This window comes from Microcaecilia unicolor, chromosome 7, assembly GCF_901765095.1.
Source record: "Microcaecilia unicolor chromosome 7, aMicUni1.1, whole genome shotgun sequence".
NCBI classification, from domain to species: Eukaryota; Metazoa; Chordata; class Amphibia; order Gymnophiona; family Siphonopidae; genus Microcaecilia; species Microcaecilia unicolor.
Genome location: NC_044037.1, coordinates 144,579,330 through 144,605,297, shown reverse-complemented (window position 1 = coordinate 144,605,297; position 25,968 = coordinate 144,579,330). Strand labels below are relative to the sequence as shown.

Sequence of the window (25,968 nt, the reverse complement as noted above, 5' to 3'; positions counted from 1 at the left end):
CAGCTAGCTGTATCTCTCCACACCAGACATCACTGCGGAAACCCAGGCCAAAGTATCGGCCTGCTTATCTGACATTGCCGCCTGGATGTCCAACCGCCACCTGAAACTGAACATGGCCAAGACTGAACTTATTGTTTTCCCATCCAAACCCACTTCTCCTCTCCCTTCACTCTCTATCTCAGTTGATAACACCCTCATCATCCCCGTCTCATCTGCCCGCAACCTCGGTGTCATCTTCAACTCCTCCCTCTCCTTCTCTGCGCAGATCCAGCAGATAGCCAAGACTTGTCGCTTCTTCCTCTACAACATTAGCAAAATTTGTCCCTTCCTTTCTGAGCACACCACCCGAACTCTCATCCACTCTCTCATTACCTCTCGCCTTGACTACTGCAACCTACTCCTCACCAGCCTCCCACTTAGCCACCTATCCCCCTTCAGTCCATCCAGAACTCTGCCACACGTCTTATCTTCCGCCTTGACCGATATACTCATATCACCCCTCTCCTCAAGTCACTTCTCTGGCTTCCGATCAAATACCGCATATAGTTCAAGCTTCTCCTACTAACCTACAAATGCACTCGATCTGCAGCCCCTCCTTACTTCTCTACCCTCATCTCCCCTTACGTCCCTACCCGTAACCTCCGCTCTCAAGACAAACCCCTCCTTTCAGTACCCTTCTCCACCACCGCCAACTCTAGGCTCCGCCCTTTCTACCTCCCTGAGCACATACGCCAGGACCCCTCCCTACCCATCTTCAAATCATTGCTCAAAGCCCACCTCTTCAATGTCGCTTTTGGCACTTAATCACACCTCTACTCAGGAAATCGAGACTACCCCAACTTGACATTTCATCCTTTAGATTGTAAGCTCTTCAGAGCAGGGACCGTCCTTAGTTTTTAATTTGTACAGCGCTGCATAACCCTAGTAGCGCTCTAGAAATGTTTAGTAGTAGTAGCTGCAACATTTAAGTGATACAGTCACGGTTTAGAATAAGATTACATTTTAGCTATTTTTTAGTGTTAAGATTAAGGTTTAGTTTAAGAATCAGTTTAGGATAGTATCTGCTTAAAGTTTAAATTAACTCTTGTAGGATTTTTCATTATTTCATATTTGCTTTTATGCTAATGTTCTATTACCCTATCAGTTTCCCGCTGTCTCTTTCCACTGTTCCATTGTTCTTTTCCTCGGTCCTATTCCCTTAATGATACTTTGACTTTGTCTCCGCATAACTTCTCATAATGTAATGCATAACTGAGTTGTAACAAATCGTATTTCCATCATTTACAATGTATTGTAAGCCACACTGAGCCCGCAAATAGGTGGGAAAATGTGGGATACAAATGCAACAAAATAAATAAATAATTTTTTCTTTTTGGAACCCTATTATTTGCAGTCTAGGAGCCCTTTACAGTATGCTCCTATGCCACACTGATAACATACTGCTGCTTGTGATCTTTTACTTACTAGGTTTCGCTTTTAGCTTTACACTTGTGTTTGCCCTCATTCTGTTTATGCTGGAACAGTATCAATACATTGGACAAATCTCTGACTAATTTAGCAGTACAAATAGTTGCTTGACTCTGCCCATCTGATTTGCAGGTCCTCCAGAGAAAGTTTTCCAGAGAATGCTTGGTATCCCCATTAATAATTTAGTACTTCTGGTTTCCTTTATCCACTTTTTTGCTATTACATTCACTCTTATTTTCACTTTTGTCTGGTTCCTTCTGGAGATATTTAAACTTTACATTGATAACATTCATAACATTCCCTTTTAAACACACTGCATAACACATACAGTTTCCTCGAAATCTGTATACCATTTAATACTACAATGTTTGCTGCTAAACTTTTTCTACTATCCCTTACACTCCTATATGCCCAAACATTTTCCAAGAAAAAGCCAAAAGGTGATGACAGATACTTCAACTATCCTGTTGTGACCACCAAATACCTTACTAAGTCCCCTGAAACTGTTACCCTGCAATATTGCCCTTTGTGGCGTCCTTGAGGCCCAGAGGCAATTTGCTCGAGTCAAAGCCAATGTTTACCTTTGTACAAAAGTGACCCTGACATTTAAGGATTATCGGAACCCCTGTGCCTCATGGAATGATATCTGGTGGTATACGGGACCTAATCACCCAACTGAGAGTCACCCTCATTGGAAGGACCCCTTCCGCCAAGAATTTCTATAATTCGACAACCCGGTGTTAATCCCAACACCTGCCAAATGTCACATTGCAATCCTGTGCTGATCACCTTTAGAGGTGTAATTGTTGCCATGAACCGTACTTATGGCATCGGCCTAGATGTGGAAGGAAAAGACCCTATTGGACGCTTCCGCATCACTGTTATCCCTGCACCAAATAATCCTCTTTTGCCTAATCTCTTTGATATCCAATGTTTTCCAGGAACTAACACCTCCATTAAGGTCCTTTCCATTACAGATCTCAGAGATCTTTGCCCTTGAGACTGGATTCACTGATTCCAACTAATGGTTAGAATGGATTCGCTATACCACTAACAGCTTGAATGTTTCTGTTACGTTTGCTCTACCCCTCGTCCTGAACCTATTGTTCCCTTCCCCTTGGATTTTGATAATGACTCTAATGGTACCTTGTACATTCTAAAGCTGTTACAAAGCCACACCCCTTGTTGATCCCTTTTGTCTCTTCATTTACTTTTTCCTCCAGTCCCCCAGGATGAGGTCTTCACCAAACCACCACCTTTCCGTGTTCCTTCTAAAACTGTACATTTCTCCTTTTGTTTATTGTGATCTAATGTCACAGACCCTTATTTTGTTGGAAACCTGTCTTTGTGTTCTTCCAGAATTACTAAGATCCTTCCTTTCCTTGATTTTTCAAAATGTTCTACTCCCCATGCTGATGTGTGGTGGTACTGTGCATTGTACATTGTACCCTACCTTACCTCCCAATTGGCAAAGGCAATGTGCCCTAGTGCAACTTATAATCCCACTCACTATTGCTAGTGGAGGAGTGGCCTAGTGGTTAGGGTGGTGGACTTTGGTCCTTGTGAACTGAGGAACTGAGTTCGATTCCTGGCTTGTGATTCTGGGCAAGTCACTTAACCCTCCATTGCCCCATGTAAGCCGCATTGAGCCTGCCATGAGTGGGAAAGCGCAGGGTACAAATGTAACAATCAGTACTCATCATACTAACACCACTTCGCCTTCTAAGTCTCGTAGGGAACTTAAATTCTGTCATCAAACGAACCCTTATCTTGATTCCATTGGAGTGCCAAGGGGGGTGCCAGATGAATTCAAGGCCTGCAATCAGATTGCTGCCGGTTATGAATCCATATTCTGGTGGGTAACCGTGAACAAAAACATTGATTGAATAAACTACATATACTACATTGCAGAATTGGATGCTCCCAGCCGCATGGCATGGGAGAACCGGATGGTTCTCGATATCATGTTGGCTGAAAAGGGAGGCGTGTGTACTATGTTAGGTGGCCATTGCTGCACCTACATTCCCAACACTGCCCCTGATGGCACTATTACAAAAGCTTTACAGGGCCTTACTACTTTAGCAGAAGAACTTGCTGAAAATTCTGGTGTAGATACATCTTGGGCTGGATGGATAGACAATGTTTTTGGAAAATGGAAAAATTTTATTATTTCTAGTATTACTACTCTGATCGTTGTGGTAGCTGTGCTTGCATTTGTAGGGTGTTGCATTATACCATGCGTTAGAGGATTAGTACAACACTTGATTGAAACTGCTTTAACTAAGAGAGATCCTGTAGGGTAAGCTATGACCCTATATGAACCATTAAAACCTACTGATTATGCCAATACCATTTATACCCAGATGTGCCCCATTTCTGTTAATGCCAACACCCCTGCTTCTGATATTGAATCTCCTGTGTAATTTGTTTTAATTTCTTAGAGGCATTGTCATCTTTCAATCAAATTAACGCACCATCCTTTTTGTGGTACGGTTTTGCTTCTTGCACCTCTACATTCCTATGTGGCCCATTTTTTGTACACTCTCCCCCTAATATTTCCACCTCTCTAGTACTCATGAAGATCGATTGCCCATGACGGGTAAGTAGGACTAAGTGTCCCAACCTAAGACAGCCTACAGGCAGGGTACACTTTTCCATAACCCTGAGGTGTGAACATAAGGCCTAGATGCATGACCTGGCCTAATACTAAGACTTATGTAATCATATATTCTTGAAGCCCTTTCCATAAAGGCCTTCAAAGGGAGGAGATGTCTATTATGGAGTATTATGCAGGCCTGAAATCATATTTATTTATTCATTTATTGCACTTGTATCCCACATTTTCCCCCCTCTTTGCAGGCGCAATGTGGCTTACAAAACATCATGGCTAACGGAAATCAATATATATAAAAGGCGAGTGTCGTACTCACTCGCAAACGCGCAGTAGAGACCATCTCTGCCCCGCCCCCGCGTCAATACGTGATGACGGGGGGCAGAACAGAGAGGGTCTGTACTGCGCATTTCTGAGGGAGGGACACCGCCGTCTAACGCTCCCCCCACCCGAGTCACCGTCGCCACCCACCTTCTACCCGGTCGGGCCCTCGCTCCACGATTAAAACAGCGAGGGTCCAGGAACGCAGCACTGAGCTCTGCTGAGCTGCCGACATCGCCCTTCCTTCTTCTTCTCTGCCTCTGTCCCGCCCTCGACGACGTTACGGCACACAAGGGCAGGACAGGCAGAGAAGAAGGAAGGCCGACGTCGGCAGCTCTGCAGAGCTCAGTGCTGCATTCCCGGACCCTCGCTGTTTCAAATAGCGGAGAGAGGGCCCGGCCGGGTGGAAGGTGGGTGGTGACGACTCGGGGGGGGGGGGGCGAATTCGGAGGGGGAGGGGCAGCAGCGAACTCGGCGGCGGGGGCAGGCCTTTCAACCCCCCTTCCTATAATAGCCCGTTTTTACGGGCTCAAAGGCTAGTGAAAAGAGAATAGGCATTTGGTGTTACAGAAGGATGTTGAATTGCATGGTAATGGAATACATGATAGTAATATAATAGAAGGCATTATTTTGGTTCAAGCTCTGAAATGACAGTAAAACTGACAGGCCCACTTCTAAGTAACTTTCAGTTGAACTAATGGGTGACTCAAGATCTCGAGAGCTGTTGAGACACAATGTCACAAGCTATATGAGGAAGGGTGCAGGTGCAAAATAGCTGACCACAGGCGTTTAGAAATATAACAGTTAGCAACTGTTAACAGATGTTCTGGAGAAAGCGGGAACAAAGTAGTTCCTCAGGAAGATGAAATCACAATGACAATGCTGTCGAGAAGTGTAGGCCTCTTCATTATCATACAACCAATTATCTGTAACTAATTAATTACCATGAACCTATCATATGTAACCAATTAACATGTAGTCAATTACCTGTAACCACAATATTACAATATGTAACTGAAATTACCTGTATAAAAGTGATTGTATTAGGAAGTTAGGGCCAGAGTAGCAGATTCGGCCAGTACTTCTGTATAAGCTTGTCTGTACTCTCATGAGAAATTACAATTTGTAATCTGCAATTGGTGAAAAATAAATAATCACATTTCTTATTCTAAACGTAGCCTTGGTTTATTTATTGCACAAATTAGGAGGTGGCTGGTCCATACACTTTAGTAAGGAATAGATAAACCTAAAATTCAATATCTGGGTTTTCTAGCCCATTATAAACCATAAAATTCTGAAAAAGTTACCTTTGAAAGCTAATCAAAAGATTTATTGTAGTCCAATAAAAATGGCATCATCTTATTTTCCTTTCTATGTTTTATTTTATTTCTATTTATTACCTTCAGATGACAGGACTCAAGTGGCTCAAAAGGAGCATTCATCAGCTGGGTGAGGACACTGTTGAGATCCCATGACATAGAGGTTTGACAGAGGGGCTTTGTTAACAAACCTCTCTTGAAATGAACTAGAGGCTGTACAGAGATGGACTTAACTCTTACACAGTGGAGCTCTGAGATAAATCCTTACAGAGTTGGTTTTCAAACCAGACTCAAAGAGGTGTAGAAAGTACTCAGGCAATTTTTGTGTAGGCCACGAGACGAGATCTAGGATCTTGCCCTCAAACCAGACAGCAAACTTCCTCCACTCTTAGTGGAATCTATCCTGGAAGATAGCAAGATGCGAGAGACACCCTCTAACAAAGTCAAGGATTTGAATTCTACATTCTCAACATCCAAGCCATGAGAGCCAGGGATTGGAAGTTGGCATGCAGAAGGGCACTCTTGTTCTGTTTGATGAGGGTCGGAACACATTCCAATCTCCACAGATCCTTGGAGGACAATTCCAGAACAGGGAACCTGATTTGCTTTGGCAAGTAAAGAGTGATTAGAATCACGGTTCCTTGATCTTGCTGACTTTCAGCAAAGTCTTCTCTATGAGAGGTATTTGAAGATACACATACAGAAGAATTTCCCCCAAAGAAGGAGAAAGCCATCTGACGCTAGTCTGTGATCCAAGCCTGAAGCAGAACTGAGGTGCCTTACTGTTGAGATAAATGGCAAAAAGATCCACCAATGGGGTATCACATGTTCAGAAGATCTTGCGGGCTATTGTAGAAATATACTAGCCCTTGCTCTCAGTAAAATACAGGCCAATGGCTCAGGCTAAAGAGCCAGGCCTCTGAAAAATCAAAATCATCTCTAACACAAAATACATTTCACTGCAGCTCAAGCTGAAGTGAGTTCCCAGAGAGCTGGCAAGGGAGGGGGCATTTGCTCTTCTCCACAATCCTGGGACTGGCACCTGCGAGAAGTCATGAGCTAAGATATTTTGATTAAAATGAAAGATAGTAGAGGGTCAGATGCAAGTAGAGAGAGGGGGGAGCTGAAGAGAGCAAGATGACCTGTGAAGTCATCTCACAAGATGCGCTCTGAGCATATCTTGTTTATAGTTAGAGCTTTAGAATATGTGAAGTCATTTCTTATCAACTGATAAGGGCCAAAAGCCCTGGTGAGAAAGCTAGGGTCCACTGGAATCAATAGGGCCAAAATAGTATAAAAGAAGCAGTCTGAGGGGTGTTAAATCAGAAGAGAAGAGAGAAGGAAGGCTACAAGAGAAGGCGGGTGACAGACCTGTTGTGAACTGCTGCTCAATCATATGAGTGACTGAACTGCTTGTACTGTCTTTGGGTAAGATATCAATGCTAATAAACTATATTTCTTTATCTACTCAATACTGGGTTCCTTTCTAATTACATAAGTTTATACTGCCTTGACTGTGTAACACTGTCATGTGCAGATACAAGGTTAGGATAATTAAGTATCTAGAGGGGATAGGCAATTCTGTCCAGGGTAGTAAAAGGGTCATGGCTCCGCTGCGCACCAGAGATGGCAGACCTAATAAATAAACACTATGCCTATATTGAGAGACCACTATTACTACTACTTATCATTTCTATAGCGCTACTAGACGTACGCAGCGCTGTATACTTGAACATGAAGAGACAGTCCCTGCTCGACAGAGCTTACAATCTAATTAGGACAGACAAACAGGACAAACAAGAGATAAGGGAATATTAAAGTGAGGATGATAAAATAAGGGTTCTGAACAAGTGAATAAGGGTTAGGAGTTAAAAGCAGCATCAAAAAGGTGGGCTTTTAGCTTAGATTTGAAGACAGTCAGAGATGGAGCTTGACGTACTGGTTCAGGAAGTCTAATCCAGGCATATGGTGCAGCAAGATAAAAGGAACGGAGTCTGGCGTTAGCAGTGGAGGAGAAGGGTGCAGATAAGAGAGATTTACCCAGTGAACGGAGTTCCCGGGGAGGAATGTAGGGACAGATGAGAGTGGAGAGGTACTGAGGAGCTGCAGAGTGAATGCACTTATAGGTCAATAAGAGGAATTTGAACTGTATGCGGAAATGGATAGGAAGCCAGCGAAGTGACTTGAGGAGAGGGCTAATATGAGCATAACGACCCTGGCGGAATATTAGTCGTGCAGCAGAATTTTGAACAGATTGAAGAGGAGAGAGATGGCTAAGTGGGAGACCTGTGAGAAGCAAGTTGCAATAGTCTAAGCGAGAGGTGATAAGAGCGTGGATGAGGGTTCTGGTAGTGTGCTCAGAAAGGAAAGGGCGATTTTTGCAGATATTATAAATGACAGATTTTAGCAGTCTGTTGAATATGTGCAGAGAAGGAGAGGGAGGAGTCGAAGATGACCCCAAGGTTACGAGCTGATGAGACAGGAAGGATGAGAGTGTTATCCACAGAAACAGAGAATGGGGGAGGAGGCGAGGTTGGTTTAGGGGGAAAGATAAGAAGCTCAGTCTTGGTCATGTATAGTTTCAGATGGCGCTGAGACATCCAGGCAGCAATGTCAGACAGGCAGGCTGATACTTTGGCCTGGATTCCTGCTGAGATTTCTGGTGTGGAGAGGTAGATCTGGGAGTCATCAGCATAAAGATGATACTGAAAACCATGGGATGAGATCAGAGTACCAAGAGAAGAAGTATAGATGGAGAAGAGAAGAGGTCCCAGGACAGATCCCTGAGGTACACCACCTGACAGTGGGATAGAAGTAGAAGAGGATCCACTACAGTATATACTAAAGGTACGCTGGGAGAGATAAGAAGAAAACCAGGAAAGAGCAGAGCCCTGAAATCCAAGTGAGGACAGCGTATCAAGGAGTAGGCTGTGATCAACAGTGACAAAAGATCGAGAAGGATAAGGATAGAATAGAGACCTTTGGATCTGGCTAGGAACAGATTATTGGAGACTTTAGCAAGCGTTGTTTCAGTTGAAGGGGGCAAAAAGCCAGATTGAAGTGGATCAAGAATAGCTTGAGATGAAAGGAAGTCAAGGCAACGGCGGTGAACAGCACACGTTCAAGTATCTTGGATAGGAAAGGGAGGAGGGAGATGGGGTGATAGTTGGAAGGACAGGTAGGGTCCAATGAAGGTTTTTTAAGGAATGGTGTGACTACGGCATGTTTGAAGGCATCAGGAACAGTCGCAGTGGACAGTGAAAGATTGAGGATATGACAGATAAACGGAATGACAGAAGGAGAGATAGTGTTAAGTAGATGGGTGGGAATAGGATCAGAGAACAGGTAGTTAGCAGCATCCTGCTCAGTCTGTCCGCCAGGTAGGTTGTTTTTCCCCGAGCAGGTATGTGTCTCGGAGGTCCATTCTGTGAAGGAAGGTCCACTGCTACATCCCCACTGCTTCCTGACAAAAGGGGTATGATTCCGTACCCCCCCCCCCCCCCCCCCACTTGTTCACATAGAACACTGCAACCTGGTTTTTGTTTGGATAAGAACAATTTGGCTCTGTAGCTGATTTCTGAAAGCCTTTAGAGAGCATGCCAGATAGCCCTGAGCTCGAGGAAGTCGATATGAAGTTGAGAATCCTGAATACACCACATGCCTTGAGTGTGAAGCTCATCTACACAAGCTCCCCATCCCAGGTTGGATGCATCCATTGTCAACACCTTCTAAGGCGGTGGAATTTGGAATGGTACTCTCATAGTCAAATTGGGCCAAATTGTTCACTAGAAAAGGGTGAGTCAACTCTGGGGGGATCTGGATGACACCAGCTAGATTCCCAGTCGCCTGAGACCACTTGGAAGCTAGAGTACACTAAGCAACTCTCAAGTGGAGATATGCTATGGGAGTGACATTGGCCCATCAATCTCAACATTTGTTGAGCTGAAACGTGCTTTCTGCTGCAGACTTGTGAGGCGAGCACCACTAAGGTATCTACTCTTGCTTGTGGAAGAAAAGCCCAAGCTTGCAATGTGTCTAGCAGGGCTCCTGTGTACACCAATTGGAGAACTGGATGAAGGTAGGATTTGGGGTAGTTTTTGACAAACCCTAGTAGCTCTTTTTTTCTTTTTTTAATAATTGTTTTTATTGACTTTTTCTTTGCCTTGACATTACAACAATCAACGCTAACATAACATTCTACCTAAACCCGTTTGCATAACATCAAGTTCCCCCCTCCCTTCCCCTCCCCCTCAGAGTATCTCAGTAGTATATCAGTCTCTCCGTACACTAGACGTCTCCCAGTGTTCACTTGTCATGTATTTAGGCCTCGCCACTCCAGATATGGGGTCCATGTTTTTAAAAATCTCACCATTCCTCCTCGCCTTAAGGCTGTGAGCTTATCCATCAGGCAACAATAATCCACCTTAGTCAGCACTTGGTCCACCGTGGGTGCCACTAGTTGTTTCCATTGTCTTGCAATTAATATCCTGGCTGCTGTAAGAATATACGTTAGAAGACCGTGATGAGAGCCACGGCTCCCTCTTACCGGTACATTCAGCAAACATAGGCCAGGATTTAATATAACCTCAGAACCCAGGCCACTCTGCAATCTCACCTGCAAGTCCTTCCAGAACTGCTGAATCACCGGACATTCCCACCACACATGCCAAAAAGTGCCCTCTGCCCACATTTGCGCTAGCAGTTCGCCTCGTCTGTCTTGAAAATGTGAGACAATCGGCTGGGGGTCAAATACCACTGGTACAACATCTTATATCCATTTTCCAACAGTGGGGTTGCCACTGTGAATGACAATAGTCGTTTAAATATCTTTTTCCATGTACCCGGTTCATACGTATTTCCCAGTAGTGACTCCCATGTGTTTATACATTTAACTAATGGTTGGGATTTGCGGAGCAAGGCTCTATAGATTCGAGAGATCCCCCCTTTTCCTTCCCCAGATCTCATTGCCAACTTAAGCTCCGTGGCCGTCAGGGACAGATCTCCTTTAGCCTTCCTCTGTACAAAATCTCTAATCTGCATGTAATGAAATCTGTCCCTGTCCGTCAGGCCAAATTCATCTTTTAAAAAGTCTCAAATGAGTGGAACTTCCCATCTTCCCAAATCTGTCCCAGCAACCGTAGAGAGGCCGCTGACCAGTGCCCATACACCCCCTCTGCTCTACCTGGGCCAAAGTCCGTGGCATATATGATAGGTGTGGTCAAGTGATATTTGCGCTCCAGGAACCATACCGCTCTACATCTAGCCCACTCTCCCAAGGCAACCCTCATTTGACCCCTCAAGCCCTATACCAATCCTCTCAACAACGGTAAGAGAAGCCACGACACCACCCAGATCGGGCACCCCCTTCAAACCCCATTGCGCTGCATACGTCCATAATTTAGTTGGACCTTTCTGCACAGTCGAGAGCATTTGAAATAGAGTCGCTCTGTAATATAGCCTAAAATTGGGTACTCCCATTCCTCCGTCCTTCCTAAGTTGATATAATATTCAGCGATTCACCCGCGGTGGTCTTTTATGCCAAATGAAAGCAAACACTTTCTTGTTAAGTGTACAAAAAAAAGTGTGCGGTATAAAAGTCGACACTGCCATGAATAAGTAAAGCAACTTAGGAAGTACTGTCATCTTCACCCCTGCTATTCTGCCCATCCACGACATCTGCAGTCCCCCCCATCTCTCCAAATCTTGCAAGAGCTCCCGCATTTTAGGGACAAAGTTCTCCCTAAATAGATCCCCAGTATTTGGTGTTAAATTAACCCCCAGATATCGAATACTCGTAGGGGACCACTTGAATGAGAAGAAAGATTGTAGTTAATCTTGTAACCCAGCAGGAAACTGTATAGGCATAATTTCTGATTTTTGAATGTTAATTTTAAGACCTGCTACCTGATCATATGACTGAAGTATCTCCATCACCGCCCTCAGTGAGGTCTCAGGGTGTGATAACGTGAGTAGGACATCATCAGCATAAAGCATAAGTTTAGTTTCTTGTCTCCCTATTCGAATGCCTTGCACCAATGGGTTATTTCTCACTAGAATTGCTAGAGGCTCCATAGCAAGTGCAAACAGTAGCGGGGATAGAGCACACCCCCCTGTCGTGTCCCATGAAATAATTCAAAAGCCTCAGTGTTTGTACCATTAATCCGCAACTGAGACAAAGGGTGTTGGTAGAGAGCCGCAACCCAGTGTAAGTATTGTCCACTAATGCCCACCTTTTGCAACAATTGAAAAAGAAAGGGCCACAGCACCCTATCGAACGCCTTCTCAGCGTCTAGGGAGAGAAATACTGCCGGGCGTCCCACCTGTTCAATTCTATCCAATATATATTGTGCCCATCTGGTGTTATCAAAAGTTTGCCTATTTGCTATAAACCCCGCCTGGTCCTCATGTACCAGACGGGGCAGCACCTTTTGTAATCGGGTGGCCAGAATTGTAGTTAGGATTTTATAATCAGTCCCGAATACAGATATTGGCCGATAGGAACTACAGCTTTGTGGATCTTTATGTGGTTTAAGAAGCAAAACCACAGTGGCTAACCTCCAGGACTGCGGGAGCTCCGTGTCAGACTGAATGGCATTAAACATTCTGAGTAATAATGGTGCTAATAAGGAGTTAAAGCATTTATAGAACCGATTACTATATCCATCGGCTCCAGGGGCTTTCCCCCTAGGCAGACCTTTAATCACCAAGATCACCTCCTCCAGTTCTATAGGTGCTGATAACAATTCCTGCTCTGTTCCCATCAGCCTCGGTACATCCACTTTGTCCAAAAAGCTATGTTCTCCTCCGCCACTGGGTTATCTGGTTGATATAACTTCTGATAGTAATTTAGAAATACTCTCTGAATATCCTCTATTTGATCCCAGCTCTGCCCCTCCTCGGATCTCACTCTACCAATCATATTACGGCCCTTAAATTGTTGCAATTTATAAGCTAGTAACTTACTCGCTTTATTATTAAATTCATAATACTCCTGTTGTACCCGCTGCATTTGTTCCTTAATGATTGTAAGTTCCAGGTCCAAGAGCTGCACTCTAGATCTATGTAAGTCCTCCTGTTGTCTAGCCATAGCCTGCTGTTGTTTAGCAAGCATTTCCAGGTGGTGTACTGTTTGTATAAGCTCTTTTTCTTTCTCCTTATTATCTTTCTGTATGTGCGATTGTAGTGAGATTATATGCCCTCTAATCACCGCCTTCAACTCTCCCAAAGTATCTCTGGGGCTATTTCCAGGGTACCATTAAATGTATAAACTCCCGGATCTCCCTTTCAATTCTTTGAACATTCTTTGGGTCATCCAGAACCCCCATCAGGAAATTGCCAGCTTCTAGCCCATCTATTCATTACAGCTTCCCGTATTGCTATAGATATTGGAGCATGATCCGAAAAAGAACGTGTGTGAATCTCTATAGACTCTACCTATCTATCCTTGAATATGTATCATGCGGGGCCGAATAGCATGTATAGTCTCTCTCCTTCCCATGCATTACCCTCCAAACGTCTACCAGCCTCCAGTGGTTCAGAAATTGAAGTAATTTGTCCCGTTCTAATTGGGCATACCCAGCCATCCCAATCGAGTTGTCTACCGTGGAGTCCATCGTCAAGTTGAAATCTCCCCCGAGCAATATCTCCCCCTGCACATGCCTAGAGAGCTGAGCGCTAATTCATAGAATTCTCCCTGGGAGTGATTGGGAGCGTATATGTTGACCAGGGTATATACGCGTCCCCCGAAGGTCAGGACCACAATCACATATCCCCCCGGTATCCATTTTAACTGCTTGTATCTCCCAGTTACGGCCCTATTTAAAGAGAATCCTCACTCCCGCTGTTTTTGTCTGTTGCCGATTAGATGCTAAATATTGATGTGGGTATTTAGAGTGGCATAACAGGTGCTCATGTCTGGGAAGCAGGTGTGTCTCCTGAATGAACAATATGTCCGCTTTCAGCCGCAGCGCTTCTCTGAACAGCCTCTTGCGTTTAATAGGGGAATTAAGACCTCGTGCATTCAGTGACACACACCTCAATTGCATGATGGCGGTTCTATATATTCAGACCTGTTATCTTTCCCGAGGACCTTACTGTGCCTCCAGTGCATACATCTACTGATTGCCCCCCCCCCCACTGAGATACCCCTCTATCCCCTCCCCCTTTCCTCCTCCCCCCTGTCAAACCGATGGGTCATCTTTATCCCACCACTGACAGTTGAGAACGGTAACCAATCACATGCCATAAATGCATACATCTTCCCCATGAACACATATATAACCTTTCATATACATACCCACCCTCTTATGAACTATATCAAAAATTCTTTCTAATACCAAAACACATATCCCCATGTTCAGGTCGCATTGTTCTGTAAGGGTGACAGCTTCTGATCAGATTGTTGTCTGGTGAGACGGCCCTTGCCTCTCGCCACTCGGGTCCAGCGCTGACGAGTCGGGCAGGATCCCGACTCCGGTCTACTGTGCATCTCTGAACCTCCCGTGGGTACCTCCACCTCCAGCCAGGTCGCACGTGCTTCCTCCACAGTCACGATCCAACTCCATTTTCCTTCTTGATTATATGCCAAAGCAAATGGGTGCTGCCATCTATATGCAATCCCTTTGTCGCGTAGATATCTGGTGAAGTTCCTCAGCTCCGCTCGTCTTTTCAATGTAGCTGGGGCCAAATCTTGATACAGTTCAATAGGAAAGGAGTCCCACTGCAACCTCTCTCTTTTGCGCGCCTTGCGGAGTACAGCTTCTTTCACTTTATATTCTGATAAGCAGGCAATAATATCTCGTGGTGCATTGGCTCTCACCCGCGCCATCACTCTGTGGGCGCTATCAACTTTAATTGTATTAGGGGCCACTTCTTGCCCTTCTTCAGTATCATGCTAGCAATTTGCTGGGTGACCCACTCGCAGTCCAGGTATTCCGCCTGTTCTGGTATGCCCAGAATACGGATGTTTGATCACCTGCCCCGATTTTCCAGATCTTCAATTTTATCTCCCAAAGATCTGCACAGGGCCTGTTGTTCTTTCAATGCATTTTCCACAGAGCTCAGTGCTTCCTGTTGTTCCTCCACGTGTTCGTCAATATCCTCCACCCGTCGGCCCAGCTCAGTCATCTCTCCGCGGAGTTCTGCAGTTAGTGTCGCGAAATCCTCTCGCACTCCTTTTATGTCGGAGCGGATCACTTCCAGCAAAGCCCAGAAATCTTTGGCCGACAGCTCGCCTTCCTCCACACTCTCACCCAGCGGGCCAGTACACTCTACGTTGGGCTTTTTTCCCTGCTCCTCCACTGGCACCATATTGTCCGAGGCTGTGTGTAGTACAAAGGTAAAGTCTTTCAATGATTTACGGGGTCCTGCGGGGTCTCTTCCAGACATTTTTGCCCTTTGTAAGTCCTCCGATATCTATATATTAGCGCTGCAATCGCCACATCCGCCAATAGTGGTTATATATTAGGAATCTTCCGAGATGGCATGCGGAGCTGTGCTCTCACACCGCCATTGCTCAGCGTGACGTCACCGCTCTCCCAACCCTAGTAGCTCTAAGACCTGAATAATTAGGTACGCTGACTGTTGCTCCTTCCTGCAACGTGCTCTTGGATCAGCCAATTGTCCAGGTAGGGAAACACATACACTCCCAGTCTGCGAAAATACGCTGCAACTACCATTAGACACTTGGTGAATGCCCACGATGCAAGGGCAAATGGTGCTTCCCTACACGGAACTGGAAATACTTCCTGTGACTGGAAAGTATCGAAATGTGGGTATAGCCACCTTTTAAGTCCAGAGAGCATAGCTAATCATTTGCCTGAATCATAGGAAGTAGAGTGCCCAGAGAAATCATCCTGAACTTTTCCTTGACCAGGAATTTGTTCGGGGCCCTCAGGTCAAGGATGGGACAAAATCCCCTCATCTTCTGGGGCACAAAGAAGTACCTGGAATAGAATCCCTTCCCTTCTTCCCCTGATGGCATGGGCTCGTTCGCATTGGCCTGTAGAAGGATGGAGACTTTCTCTACAAGTACCTGCTTGTGCTGACAGCTGATGTAAGCTGGGCAATTGGTGGGCAATTTGGTGGTCTTTGATGCCAGTTCAGGGCATAACAAAGATGGACTATTTGAAGAACCCAGCAGTTGGAGTTACAAAGGGCCATCTGAGCTGGTAAAAATTCAGCTTCCCTCTACAGGTAAGCTCTGGAGTGCGGCTATGCTCTTCTGGAGCCAGTCAAAAGCCTGCTCCCCACTTTGGGGAGCCAGATGACACTTCTGGGGGTGGGGTTGGTGAAGCCTGGGAAGACTGGGCATAGTGCAAGAGAGGCAGAAACCTACACCTTTGAGAGTAGTAGGGTTGCTGCCTAGGCCCACTTGAAAACCTTCTAACCTCTTCCACCTTATTGCCAAACAGATTGTCCCCTCAGCACAGCACATCTGCAAGTTTCTCCTGAACTGCTGGTTCCAGGTCAGAGCCATGCAGCCATAAGAGTCTGCACATCCCACACCCCCATGGTGGAGAGTCTGGATGCAAAAGTACCATAAGCACCCCTGGACAGATATGTATGACACTCCATCTGCTGACCAGCTGAAAAAGCTCTGCGGCCTGCTCCTCAGGAAGAGAATCTGCAAGACTCGGTATGCTGTTAACCAAAGACTGCAAGTATAGGCTCATTTAGAGCTGGTAGGACTGGATGCATTGAGGCCTGAAAAGTCTCTCTTCCAAACAAGTCTAAGGTCCTAGCCTCCCTACCTGGGGAAGATGAGGCATGAAACCTGAACTCATAGTCCATTTTGACAATGAATTCGACCACCATAGAATGGTGTGGCAATTCTGCCCTCTCAAATCTGGGAGCCTTCTGAATATGGTATTGTATATCCACCTTCTTGGGTGTGACCTGCACTTAGAGGGGATAGTCCTAGTTCTTCATCAGTGTGTCCTGAATAGGGTGCAATGGGACAGCAGAAGCCATTTGCTTTACAAATCCAGTGAAAGAGTCCCTCAAGAGAGGATTTTCATCTCTCTTGAGATGGGGAGGGATCAGAGGGTATTCCATAAGACTCCTCCTCCAAGAAAAAAATGTGGATCCTCCTCTGATTCCCATGAGCAGTCCCAATCAGACTCTTCAGCATATTCAGATCTAGCTGAGTGGGTATGCACTGGCCTCAGCCCAGTAGATCCATGTCTACACCCCAAAGGTATAGCTCTACCCTCAGACTCTGGAGAAGCTTCCTTCCGCAACTTCAAGAGCAGTACTATACGTGTTGATGTTGACACCCTTTGAGGAGCAGCGTCAAAAATCTCTGCACTGGCATAGAGTCTCAGTGGGGGGGGGGGGGGGGGGGCTGGGGCTGTTCCGCTGAATGTGCAAGTGCCTTGATGCCTGTGCGGTGGACCTCTGCAGCAACTGCATCAGCTCCTGAATAGGGTCCGGAACTGCTCACTAAAAGAAAGCATTGGCAAAGGCGAGGGAGTCTGAGAAAGCAACAGTGTTGCACCAGTGCAAGGACCTGGCTGCTAGATGACTTTTACACCAGCATCTCTTCAAAGAGGGCTAGCGTTCCTCTTGATGCCAGCGCTTCTTAGGTATTGGTGACTCCTATGCCCCAGCGCTCCCGACACTGTGCATCAAGGATAGGTGCTCATGCTTATCAGGCTTCCCTGATGTACAGTGTCCCAGTCCCTCAGTGTCGACGAGGATGGCACCAAACCCACACCAGCCTCAGTGACGGATCCAATGCTGACTGGTCCCGGGGCCTGCTATCAGTGCCTGATCATGAAAAGGTGGAGACCTCCTCGATGTCAGTGCACTTCTACTGGATGTAGAAGTCTTAGCAGCCATGGAGGTTGATGCTTCCAGTGCCAACATCAATGTATTGGCCTTTGAGGAGCTAAAAAAAAATACACTCCTGTTGAACCTTCCACACCCGCTGAGTTCTCAACAGCATTTTCAAATAGAGAGAACAGGAATTAGGCTCATGGCCAGATCCAAGGCACCCGATGCACCAATATGGGTCCATGACAGAAATCACCCAATTTCATTGGGCGCACCTTTTGAAGCCACTGGGGAGTCTTCTGAGACACTGAAAAAAAAATTGCGCTTAAACTCCTCAATCTTGAAAAAAACAAAAAGGGGCAGCGTTCAAATTGAGGCCAGGGCTGCGGCCGAACTGGCCCCGAGATTCGCAAAAAAGAAAGGAAACTTAAAAGTGCCGTAAACACTTGAAAATAAAAGGAAAGAGGAAATTTATTAAAAAACTGAAGAAAAATGAAGAAAGAAAGGGGCAAAACCCCTCAGAGGAAGGCACTTCTGAAAAATGAGTATGCTCGTAGAAGGAAAACACAAGATGCATTCTACCCGCTCCACGAAAAAATGAAGACTTAGGTACCCGCGCTTGTGTGGCAGGCAGGAATGCACAGCGCATGAACAGTGGGATGCTGCTAGAAGCTTCTACATTACTCACTTGTCAGTGTCCATGCCAGGCTCTGTCAGATGACATCACCCAGCTGTGTGCTTACAAAGGCCTGCTTGTTCTTGGAGAACAAAAATTAGGGGAAACAATTTACTAAGTACCCAAGCAACAAAAAAAGGGTGGCTAAATCTAGAGAAAACCAGGAATTATAAGGAACAGAGAAAAATGTAGGCAGATAAAAACATATGGTCTATCCATTCTGTCCATCCATACCACTTATTCACTCTCCCTTAGAGATCCCCATGTACTTGTCCTAAGCTCTCTTGAACTCTCTCCACCACTTCCATCAGGAGGCTGTTCGATGAATTTACCACACTTTCCATGAAGAAGTATTTCCTTCTGAGTCTATCCTCTTTCACCTTCATCCTATGCCCCTTCGTTCACTCGCCTCCTGTGCATTTATGCCAGGTAGGTTTTAAAATGTCTCTATTGTATCTTCCCTCTCCTGCTTTTCTTCCAAAGTATACATATTGAGATCTTTAGGTCTGTCCCAATACGCTTTATGAATAAGATCTCTGACCCTTTTAGTAGCTACCCTCTGGACCAACTCCATCCTGTTTATAGCATCAGGGGTATCATCAACTCCTTCCTACTGGCCATTCCTCTCCCTATGCACCCAAGCATCTTCTAGTGTTTGCTGTTGTCTTTTCTACCTTTTTGGATACCTTAAGATCATCACATACCATCACAGACTGGAAAACTAAAATAGAACTTTCAGAAATAAAGTGTCATGCGTAAGCATTTGACTTAGACCAGTGATTCTCTAATCTTCCCTGGTGGCCCACCAGCCAGTCAGGTTTTCAGGATATCCCTAATGAATATGCATGAAACAGATTTCCATGCCTGTCATCTCCATTATATGCAAATCTGTCTCATGCATTCTTATTAGGGATACCCTGAAAACCTGGCTTGAGAACCTTTTAGACTGTGCTTACCTAGTGAGCACCATAGGTACAACATAACAACATTTTAATTTATATTCCGCTACAATCAAGTGGATTACAATAAAATGTCAGCTAGAACAATGTTAGTGAAAAAAAACCCCAACGTCAATATAGAACAGCCACAAATTAGTACAGTACAATGCCGATTATCTAGATTATCCTCAGCAGGGGATGGTCCAGATAATAATAAATCCAGATGATTGAATAATCCTTAATTCCACTGGGCCTTTCTACAGATGGGATCAACTACCCAAACCTATGAAAAAATTAAATTGCTCACCAAAAGGATATGGCACCATCTGGAGATGGATAGAAAGGCCTTGCGAAGCTCCAATGGGTAGCACGTGCCTCATATTGTACACGCATGCACGTAAATATGACCACAAGTGGAAAGTAGGTTCTCACGAAACAGTGGAGGGCCTTCTTTATCCACCTCTGGATGATGCCATATCCTTCTGGTGAGCAATTTTAATTTTTCAGCTATAGATGGGAAATCGGGGGGGGGGGGGGGGGGGGTGATGTGCTGCAACTGGGTGGGCCTGTTTCCACTATGGCCTACCCATATGTACACTGTTGTCCAGATTATTTGACATCAGGATAATCTGTGTTCAGATAACTGACGTTATACTGTACATGTTTTTTGCCCTTTTACTGTACTCTCAGAAGCCTCTCAATTTGAACTCAGAAGTACAATGCTTTTGAACATGCTTTGAGCTCTGCTTAACTCTGGGACCCAATGATGCTAACCCACAGAATAGAGTATTTATGCGATGGATCCTCATTCAACAGGCAGAGAATAGATTGACCTGGTTTCAGGAGAACTCTCCCAAAGCATGATGCTTGAATGTTTAGGAGGTAGATTAGATTTTGAAACTGAGAAGTTCATATTCATTCTTCATCTTTGGCATTATTTCTCTGGCAAAGCCAGTCCACTTATTGTTTATGAATGAATATATTATGTCTGCTTACAAATGAGCAACATGAGGTGAAAGACAGGTAAAGTCTGGAATCACCAGCTTGGCTCTCAAGCAACGAGAAAGAGCCAAGCTGCTGTCAAAGTCCACTCACCACAGGTCAGGTGAACTGACATTAGTCTGGTTTATTTCACACAAAATAGAGCCTGCTGGGTTATGGTTATATCCATCTAAACCTGAAATTCCTAGAATACCCAAACTAGGATGACAAACTACGGTGGGGAATATTAGACAAAACATATGTGTGAGTGCACAAGTGAGATAGAGCTCACTCCACCTAGATCCCAAGCAAGCATAAACTATGAAAACATTTCAGCTAAGAAAGCATATGTGAAAGGCTTCATTCCTTGAAATGCCATCTTTCCTTAAGTGAACGTGTATTTGTCAATTTATTTCACCAGTATTTTGATATGGTGCCATTATATTTCAATGTAGAGGGAAAATATTACATGCAATACAGCAAACTTATTTAGGCGTCCATCTAGGTTGGTGACGTCACTTCCTCCCCACAGCAAACTTATTTAAAAAATATTTCAGTCTAATTTCATTGGAGGTAGAAAACAGAAGCTAATACACACATTTCCCACACCATGTAGATCACTTTGTTTACAGAGATGAGAGCATTATGGGTATTATTTATTCTGGTCTCCTTTTGTATGGTAGTCCTCTGGTCCTTAGAGAAATGCAGATACCCTAAACTAACACCTGAGGAACATTTCTGAAAAGCAAAATGTGAGCAAATCTATTCTAGTGTGCTCTAAACAATTATGAAAATGTGGATCTGGTAGAAGAAAAAAAGTAAAGAGTTAAGGCCCTGTTTACTAAGGTCTGCTAGCATTTTTAGTGCACGCTAAAATCGCTAGCGCGCCTACAGCGCAACATAGTAAACAGGGCCCTTAGTAATTCTACTGTTAATTAACCATGTCACAGAAAAGAAAATGTGTGTTTATATTTCTGCTAAGGAGAACAGATTCTAAAATAGAACATTTTTTTGTTGCACACACTCTCAAGTCTAGGGGATTACTAAATTTGGAACTCCATCAGCAGAAAGAACAAAATTAGGGATGTGGGAGGGCGATATCAGTTTTCAAGAAAAGCCACATAGTCTGTCAATCTGGCCAGCTGCTGCTCATTTGGAATTAGTGCAACTGCAGCACATTCTGTGTAAAGAAAAAAAAGGGAGAGGGAGAGAGAGAGAGAGAGAGGCATAAATCATTGTGAATCAAATGTTCAAAGCATCCCCACAAGTAAGAAATGTTTTAAAAAAGGAAAAAAGTTATTAGAAACGATGTGCACTAGGAAACTGAAAAGAAAACAGTCAGCAAAACACACTGGTTGTCTTCCTCCCCCATCCATGTCATGTTCTGTATGACATACTATAGAAAATTTAATCTCTGGCTATAGTTTTTAGAAAGGGTAGTGTCTTATACTTTGGCTCTAATGCTTATCTTACTTTTCCTGCTTCTCATAAAATTAGATGATTATAATGCAGATGAAATAGACCATATTAAATGACCATTAATCTACAGTGCTGATGGTATTAAGCAGACTCTCCATTCAACCCCATTTGTTCCTGATTAAGATTATTTCAATTCCCAGACACACACACAAAATTCTGTAAACGCATCTCAATCCCTATCTGCAGCACCTCCCGTTATTACAGTACTGAGATTCACACAGCTCCTTCCTGGCCTATGGACACCCTCTAATAATCCCCATAATGAGAACTATATATAAAATTTTGTTAATACATCTCAACTCTGACCCATAACAAAGTAGATGATGACATACAAATAAGAATTGGTTCATCCAGTATTCCCATCCACAATCATAAAGATATATCCCACCTGACAGCTTTGAGCATGAGCATGACTGTCTATATTGCTCCTTATCCCACTAGTTCAATCCCAGCATCCCTGTTCATTTCCAAAGAAAAAAAAAATCACACAATCTACAGTTATAGATTCTGATTTCAGAGTTCTGTTCTTCTACAGTTCTGATTTGATTAGTTGCCTCCATCCCTCTGCTGAACCATTACATTGTACTAATTTACATTTTGTAGGCCTTCCAAGACTTGTTTGTAAACTGAATGTAACTATAACAGATCTTAAAATTGATCAGATTATGGAACAGTGAAAACAACAAAAAACAGAGAGAGTGAAAAGTATAAAGATGCTGATAAACACCATCTATGACTAGAGAGAAATAATGTACTAACATTACTGTTTAATTAGAAGAAAGTGTGAGATGAAAAGGAAACCTGAGAAACAATAAAAAGAGCAGGAACAAAAATATCAACCATATGAAGTGAAGCCAAAAGCAGTTATGGAGCAAAACTGCCACCTACCTGGCTTTTTAGGCATTACCATTCGAGTAGCTGAATCTGCTTGCCAGCCTTGTTCTAATACTCCTGAAAATCACAAAAAAATGCATAATTAGATATATTTTGAGTAGTATGTCTTAAGAACATAAGACTAGCCATACTGGGTCAGATCAATATCCTGCTTCCAACAGTGGCCAATCCAGGTCACAAGTACCTGGTAGAAACCCAATTAGTAGCAATATTCCATAGTACCAATCCCAGGGAAAGCAGTGGCTTCCCCCATGTCTACTTCAATAACAGAGTACAGACTTTTCCTCCAGGAACTTGTCCAAACCTTTTTTAAACCCAGATATGCTAACCGCTGTTACCACATCCTTTGGCAGCAAGTTCCCGAGCTTAACTATTCTTTGAGTGAAAAAATATTTCCTTCTATTTGTGTTTAAAGTATTTTCATGTAATTTCGAGTATACGTTTTGAAAGAGTGAAAAATCAATTCACTTTTACCCATCCTACACCACTCAGGATTTTATAGACCTCAATCATATCCCCTTCAGCCGTCTCTTTTCAAAGCTAAAGAGCCCTAACCTCTTTAGCCTTTCCTATATGGAAGGAGTTCCATCTCCTTTATCATTTTGGTCGCTCTTCTTTGAACCTTTTCTAATTCTGCTATGTCTTTTTTGAGATACAGGAGTTGAAGAAAAACAGTATTCAGACATCTACGTTTTGAGCATGTGATTGCAATTTTATATTCCCTCTAAATTTTAGCCTACAGGTATCATGGCTACTGCCTCCTTTTTCCTCAACAACCCAATTCAGGTTATACCACACTAAGGGCCCTGTTTACTAAGACACATTATAGGCATGCTAGCGTTTTTAACGTGCGTTAACAGTGTATGCACCTAAAATATCCTTATAGGCGCCTACACAGTTCGCGTGCGCACTAATTGTAGGCGCGTTAAAAACACTAACGTGCCTTAGTAAACAGGGTCCTACATGTCTAAAAATATAACCCTACTAATGAAAGTTTTTACTGCATTACTAGATGTATTCAATGCTGTACATATAGCCTTGGTTTCTTTCAAAACAAGACCATATATGCAGTGAAGGAAAACTCAGACTGGATAAATCAGTCTGTGTTATGGGAGTCAGATGTCAATCCTATTTACTGATAAGTCACAAAAAATGCTACATCTCATCCTTATGGATCTGGATGCCGATTAACTACTCCTTCTCCTTTCTAATTTTTTAGAATAACTGAGACCAGCAAGACTAGCAGAGGTTGGGGGGGGGGGGGGGGGGGGGGGGGGGACTGAGCAATGACAATGAAAAACAATAAAGGGAAATGGGACTTGATATACCGCCTTTCTGAGGTTTTTGCAACTACATTCAAAGCAGTTTACATATATTCAGGTACTTATTTTGTACCAGGGGCAATGGAGGGTTAAGTGATTTGCCCAGAGTCACAAGGTGCTGCAGTGGGAATTGAACTCAGTTCCCCAGGATCAAAGTCCACTGCACTAACCACTGGGCCCCTTTTGAAAAAAACAACATAGAACACAAAACAGAAAAGGGGAGAAACCACGGAGGGATATTTATTAAAATATAAAGAAACCCTAAATATGACTCAACACAGTCCTGTATTTCGGCGCAGCGAGTGCTTGCTTCAGGAGTCTTCTGTAATTAACAAAAATAATACATGAATACATAAATACAAAACATAATATTTAAATTATTAAAAATCTTACAACTTAATTAAAATATACATAACTATTAAATCATACAGATCATAGAGTCATGTGATCACTATGGTCGGGAGCAGCTGAGGCTAGCTCCTGAGATCTCCCTCCTGATCAGCTCATATTCGGCATACTTAACTGCTGATTCCCCCTCAGATCATTGTGGGAAGCGAAGAAAACAGAGCGGACATTATTTAAAGACAAAAGGCTGAGGCTATGGCTTCGAAACCACCGCATAAAGAGCAGGACAAGCAGAAACGGATATAACCTAAAATGGCAGAATGGCAGACACACGCGCAGCCGCGAGTCCTCAGAGATCCGAGCTATGGACAGCAGAATTGGTGGTTGAGGCAGTTGAGGAGGCGTTGGACTCTAGGCTGCAGCAGTTAATGGATAGACCAGAGGAGGCACATGAGAGCCTTGATGTCTGCTTGGAGCTAGATGCTGGCCTGCATAGAACGTCAGCATTAAAACGCAGACACAGACTATGGCAGAAGAACAGGAGAGCCTGAGAAAGCAGGTGCTCGATCTAGAAAGTAAACTAGATTTAGAAAATCGTTCACGATGTAACAATCTGCGTTTGGTTGGATTACCTGAATCTGCTGGTGGTACGGATTTGGTGAAGTTTTTGGATTAATGGCTGCCTGCGGCGCTGCATTTGGAGGACCACATGATGCATTTTCATATTGAGAGGGCCCACAGATTAGGTCCCACGAACGGGGTGAGAGAGAAACCCATTGTGATGATTTTCAGAATCTTGAATTATTCGCATAAGCAGCTGATTCTTCGCACGGTTCGAGAAGAGACGACGCTTCAGCATCAAAACACTAAGGTACTGTGTTTCCAAGATTATTCCTTACACGTGCAACAACAAAGGAAGGCTTTCACACCAGTGTGCACTTTGCTGATTGCAAGCCAAATGCGATTTGCATTATTGTACCCAGCAAAACTTAGGATTATTCATAAGAACCAAACACACATATTTACTAAAGCTGGAGATGCTCTTGCTTTCCTGGAGGCTCTGCCAAAATCGACCTCCTCATCGGAGTCCGTATCCTGAATCGTTGGTCTAATGGGGCCAGAGATGGCTGCTGGAATTACAATTTGATGGCTAGACAGATAAAATCTGCTTCTATAGGATGACTCTGTTTAAATATGCTGAAGAAGATTTGCATACGCCTTGAAGTCTTACTGACTATTGATCACAACACAGAGTTTTTTTTTAACGTTAGAGAACTATACCCTTTCAATAACACAAGTCTATATTTCTTGTTAATGACTAGGCTTAATGGTCTTATAGGTTCCCTGAGTTAAACTGTATTAATATAGACTTTCTGTAATAATGACTATGGCAACCAGATATGAATGGCTTGTTAGAATATATGCATATATGTTGGCTTCACTGAGCTAAACTCTCTGACCTCCAGCTGCTAGTGAATACATAATGTTTATTTAATTTTTATTACATTTGTACCCTGTGCTTTCCCACTCATGGCAGGCTCAATGCGGCGGGCAAAGGAGGGTTAAGTGACTTGCCCAGAGTCACAAGGAGCTGCCTGTGCCGGGAATCGAACTCAGTTCCTCAGGACCAAAGTCCACCACCCTAACCACTAGGCCACTCCTCCACTCCACACTGGGTGGGTAACTTGAGGACACGAGGACAATGTGCGTGGATTACATAAGAAGCTATGGAAGTAAGAAGACTGTGGAGGTAGAGTGGCTGCTTAGTAGGAATGCGTGGCATTAGTGCTATAATATCTTGATTACATAGTTTTGGTGTTTTTTTTTTTATAAGGGAAAC

The 25,968-nt window shown here is 43.9% G+C and overlaps 1 protein-coding gene across 2 annotated transcripts in view; it reads right to left on the bottom strand.

The window, feature by feature from the left end:
• Positions 1-20,478: 20,478 nt before the first annotated feature.
• The window catches only part of COPS8 (COP9 signalosome subunit 8), a 327,439-nt gene continuing 321,949 nt past the window's right edge, over positions 20,479-25,968 (bottom strand). For both annotated transcript variants that reach the window (XM_030209867.1, XM_030209866.1), the window contains 2 exons: positions 22,456-22,518; positions 20,479-21,268 (listed from right to left, as the gene is read on the bottom strand). In XM_030209867.1, coding sequence (XP_030065727.1) covers positions 21,189-21,268; positions 22,456-22,518 — 143 coding nt within the window. In that variant the 3' untranslated portion in view covers positions 20,479-21,188. The remainder of the gene's footprint in view (positions 21,269-22,455; positions 22,519-25,968) is intronic.